The 5,286-nt window shown below is 26.9% G+C and overlaps 2 protein-coding genes across 2 annotated transcripts in view; one reads left to right on the forward strand and one right to left on the reverse strand.

Annotated features, from left to right (window-relative positions):
* Window positions 1–642, reverse strand: part of LOC107019951 (pectinesterase 1-like) — a 4,541-nt gene extending 3,899 nt beyond the window's left edge. Inside the window, exon 1 of the mRNA XM_015220303.2 lies at window positions 293–642. Within this exon, the coding sequence (XP_015075789.1) occupies window positions 293–511 (219 nt within the window). The 5' untranslated portion in view covers window positions 512–642. The remainder of the gene's footprint in view (window positions 1–292) is intronic.
* A 300-nt stretch (window positions 643–942) lies between these two features.
* On the forward strand, window positions 943–5,286 carry LOC107020028 (pectinesterase 1-like). The gene is made up of 5 exons (XM_015220370.2): window positions 943–1,233; window positions 2,428–2,706; window positions 3,645–3,851; window positions 4,517–4,758; window positions 4,930–5,286. Exons 1-5 carry the CDS (start codon window positions 1,018–1,020, stop codon window positions 5,087–5,089), a joined length of 1,104 nt encoding a protein of 367 aa, XP_015075856.1. The 5' UTR covers window positions 943–1,017; the 3' UTR covers window positions 5,090–5,286.

A 5,286-nucleotide genomic window follows, 5' to 3' on the forward strand; every position in this document is an offset into this window, starting at 1 on the left:
AAAATATTTTATATATATATATATATATATATATATATATATAAAATATATATAGACAGAGAGATTTTCATCATATTATAGAAAAAAAAACATGGAAAAACTAGCTAGTATCAAATTCAGGTTTGAGTATAATCATCATTTATTTAAATATTAACGTATTTAGCTCATAAAAATTAAATTTGTCCAGCATAAATTGTAATTATATAATAAAGTAAGAAGTTAAAATTCTCTAACGTTAGATAAAATGTTCACACGTTTTAACATAGTTATAGTTATGAATGTAAAGAATGACCTTAATGATAGTTTTATTAGCCTCAGCAGCTACAAGGGCAGGGTCTAAAGTGTCTTTTCTTGCATCTAATGGTTTAACATTAGCTTCAAACCAACTATTTAATTGTGATTTATCAGCTGGAATTGGAACTAAATCATCAGAAAATACTTCAATAATATTGAATAAAAGAAATGTTATGATAATTGTTTCCACAACAAATATGGTATTTTTTCCAGCCATTTTTAATTTTTTTTTTTTTTGGTTTTTTAGTTTCTTGTTTTCTTGAATGGGAAATATTTTTGGTTTAATTTTTTTATACAAATCTTAACAAAAGAAAATTGAGGTAACTACTCATATTTTAATGAGTGTTTTAATTGCGTAAATATATATTTACACTATCAGTATATATATATGCGAAATTGTTATACACAACCTTAAATCAAAACCATCTATTAACGTAGTACTCGTATTACCTTACAATATTTACCTACTGAACAGATAAAAAAATCAATAATATTCCATCATCCATATGCACTTTTTTAGTGTTACCATAGAGCTATTTTCTCTAAATTATCTACCACAATTTTAATTTAATATCTACCTCTAATTATTCAATTTTTCCCTAATTTATTTTTCTCTATAAATAACCACACTTATTGCTAAGTTTGTAGAGAAAAACAAAAAAAGAACAATTTTACCTATAAAAAACAAAAAAAAATATAATTTTATAAAAAAAAAATAAAAAAATGTCTGGGAAAAATTCAATTTTTGCTTTGGAAACTATTTTTTTAATAATTCTTCTTTTTATTCCTAGAGTTTTTTCTGATGATTTAGTTCCAATTCCAGCTGATAAATCACAATTAAATAGTTGGTTTGAAGCTAATGTTAAGCCATTAGATGCAAGAAAAGACACTTTAGACCCTGCCCTTGTAGCTGCTGAGGCTAATAAAACTATCATTAAGGTTAGCTATTTTCGTAATTTTCACTCCAGATTATTCATAAAAATTCAAAAATAATTTCTGTTTATATTTATGTTGAAACATTTAATTCTAATTTTTAAATACCATTTCGATGTTTTTTCAAATCTCACAATTTTTATGTTCAAAAAAGTATTTACTTTCATAAACATATTTAATACTTCCATGTTTCATTTTATGTGATTTTCTTTTGGAATTAATTTTTAAGTTCAAAAAATATTTATATTTCCTCTTTTATTTTCATATATACATATTTCATACTTCCATGTTCCATTTTATGTGATTTTCTTGAGATTAATTTTTATGTTCAAAAAATATTTATTTTTCCTCTTTTATTTTCATATATACATATTTCATACTTCCATGTTCCATTTTATGTGATTTTCTTTTGAAATTAACCTTCGTTGATTATTCCTTTTTGAATAGTTATTTAGTAAATCGTATAATTTTTCCTTTTTTATTTCTTATGCTATTTACGAATCTTTTAGACTACGATATAATGATACCTTTTGAGCAAAGTAATTACTTGTTAAATTCATTTAAACGATAATCTAATATTTTATCACTCCCAAAGATTATATTTCCATATTTTCTTTTTTTTTGCAAAATTTAAATGGTGGCTTAAAAGGGGGGACATTTCCGTAAATATGCCAACACTCTTTCATTTTAGTTGCTTAAAGTAACATTTTTCAATATTAAAAATAATTTAGCTTTAAATTTACCATTTTACACTTAACAATACAAAAAAAATGTTATTTCATTATAAAAACACAATTTTCAACCTTCGTTAAAAAATGGGATAATGGCCAAGTACCCCCTCAACCTATGCCCGAAATCTCAGAGACACACTTATACTATACTAAGGACTAAGGTCCTATTACCTTCCTGAATTTATTTTATTAATAATTTTTTATCCCTTTTTAGACACACTTATACTATACTAAGAAAATTACTTATAAAATAAGTTCAGGGGGTAATAGGACCTTAGTCCTTAGTATAGTATAAGCGTGTCTCTGAGATTTCGGGCATAAGTTGAGGAGGTACTTGTGTATTTTCCCTTAAAAAATTAAACTTAAAATGAAACAAAAGGAGTACTTTTTATTTTTTTTATGATATAGATTAAGTATTTATATATTTCAATACTGACTTTATATTTTGAATTTTCGATCGCGATTTAAGGTGAGGACAGATGGAAGTGGTGATTTCAAGACTCTAACAGAAGCTGTTAAAAGTATTCCAGAAGATAATAAAAGAAGAGTTATTATTTGGATTGGAGGTGGAAATTACACTGAAAAAGTCAAAATTGAGAGAAATAAGCCTTTTGTTACATTATATGGAGACCCTAAAAATGTCCCAAATATTATATTTAGTGGAACTGCAAAACAATATACTATTGTTGAGAGTGGCACTGTCATTGTTGAATCTGAATACTTCAGTGCTGTTAATATCAATTTTGTGGTACGTATTTCTTCATTTTATTTTATTTTTAAAAAATACACTTTTTTAATAAATTAATTTTTTTATATATAAAATTAATCCGCATCAATATAGTATCATAGCAGATAAAGCCCTAAGTTCAAGTAGTCATAACTTATTATATATATCAAAAGCAGGAATCAGTTTTATAAGTGCACAAGGAGAGCATGTTAAAGGACATAATTTAAAAGTTCGTTCTATGTGTCTAAAACTTTTAAATGAGATGATAATAACTAAAGCAACGAATGCTATTACAAAATTAATTGGAAAAATAGAAAAATCGATCACATTAAAATTACATAGTTAAACAAAAAAATAGTCGTGTACCCTATAGACTATCCTCATAGTCATAGATTTAACCAACTAACCCCCCAACCCAAGGTGGTAGGGGAAATTTGTTAGGTTTTTCCTAGATCATAGCTGAGGGTATTTATTCACGTTCTTTCGTCGAAAAATTACATTATATAGTTAGAATAGAATAATTTTTTTTAAGGAAAAAGGTGTGATATATTCGAACTTTGACTGAAATTGTTGTAGCAATTCCAAACATTGGGAAGGACTTTTTATCCCATGCACTATTTGATAGTGTATTTTATAGGTATATATGTATCCACGTAGACATCATAAATATTACATCATTATAAATAGAAAAATGTCTACGTGAACACATATATACCTTTAGAATACACTATTATATAGTGCAGGGATAACAGGTCGTCTCAAAGTTTGAAACTGTTACAGCAATTTTAATCAAAGTTTTGATATATTTCGAACCCTTTTCCCAACTTTTTAGGTATGTCTATTACAATATTAACATTCCTGACTTCTATACAATTTTTCTTTCTTTTTATCTTAATCGATATTCTGACCCCGCCACTAGATATCTCTAACTAGTTTTTTGTTATAATTATTATGATTAGAATACAGCACCAAGACCAGATGGAAAAATGGAATTAGCTCAAGCAGCAGCATTGAGGACAGCAGGAGATAAAGCTTCATTGTATAACTGTAAAATGTTTGGATTTCAAGACACTTTTTGTGATGACAAAGGAAAACATTTCTTTAAAGATTGCTACATTGAAGGCACAGTTGATTTCATATTTGGCAATGGAAAATCCATATATTTGGTAAACAAAAAAAAAACTTCAATCTTTTCAATAAATATATTTATTATTCATAATCCTCTTTTCGAAATAGGCGAATTTAGTATTTAAACTTAATATCAGTAGGTAGAGGTGACAAATCAGCCTACGTACCGAAACATGATACATCCAATTTAACTCATCTAAAAATTGAAGTTGATAATTTGGACTAAATATATAGCTTCAATTAATTCACGAGAAATATATCAAATTTATATAAAATTTAATTTTTGATCGATATTTTATATATATAGTGATAATAAAAAAAAGATTTATTCATTTTGTTTCATAATCAAACAAATTATTAGAAAATACCTTTTTTTTTACAAAGTAAAAAAGCTCATTAGAGATCGAGTTGAGTGAATTGAGTTTGAAATATGACTCATCGTTTAGTCTATCTTGACTAAAGCTTGTCATAGTAATCATTTGCACCCCTCATGACAAATAACTTTTTTGTCAGCTTTTTTCATCTGTCGTGATTCGTACCGTAAAGAATTTATGATATCCTGCTAAGTATAAGTTTAATTTCTAAAAACTTAACCGCTCATTTATCAACTCAATTCAGGACATGCATGCAACTTTAACTATTTAATATATTTAGCCACTTCAATAATGTTAATGTTTTTTTTTTTTTTGAAAATTTTTTATAGAACACAGAGGCACATGTAATTCCAGGGGATCCAATGGCAATGGTAACAGCACATGCAAGAGATGGAGAAAATGTAGACAGTGGCTATTCTTTTGTGCATTGCACTATTACTGGAACAGGCAACACAGCATATTTAGGAAGGGCATGGAAGCCTTTTTCTAAAGTTGTTTTCTCATATACTGATATGACTGATGTTGTTCACCCTGAAGGATGGTCTGACAATGGTAAACCCGAAAACGACAAGTAAGTCACTCGCTGTTAATGTATAAAAGTTAAATTTAATTATTATTTTTTTATCGTTGAACTGACTTGCATGTCACTATTGGATGATGTATTGATGATTTTTAAATTTTGTTAAAGTGTTTTTTTTTTATTATTATCAGTGTATATAACGTAAATTGATATTATTTTTAGGTCGGTATTTTACGGAGAATACAATTGTAAAGGAGCAGGGGCAGCTTTGGAAAAAAGAGTTCCATATACAAAGAAATTAAGTGTTGAAGAGGCAAAACCTTTTATATCTCTTGCTTATATTGAAGGTTCTAAGTGGCTACTTCCTCCCGTGACACTTTAAATATTTGAAAATTATAAGGGCATATAATTAATAGCCATAGTAATTTTATTTTATTTTTTGAATTTTTCATTTTTTTGTTGTAGCCCATCCCAATTAATATATGGGATTGAGGCATAGTTTTGTTGTGGTTTTCAAAAATTTTGGTCTGGATAATCGATTTTACCTAGTTTGAGATTAATATTTGGTTATTATTACTA

Source organism: Solanum pennellii, chromosome 5 (assembly GCF_001406875.1).
Source record: "Solanum pennellii chromosome 5, SPENNV200".
NCBI lineage: Eukaryota > Viridiplantae > Streptophyta > Magnoliopsida > Solanales > Solanaceae > Solanum > Solanum pennellii.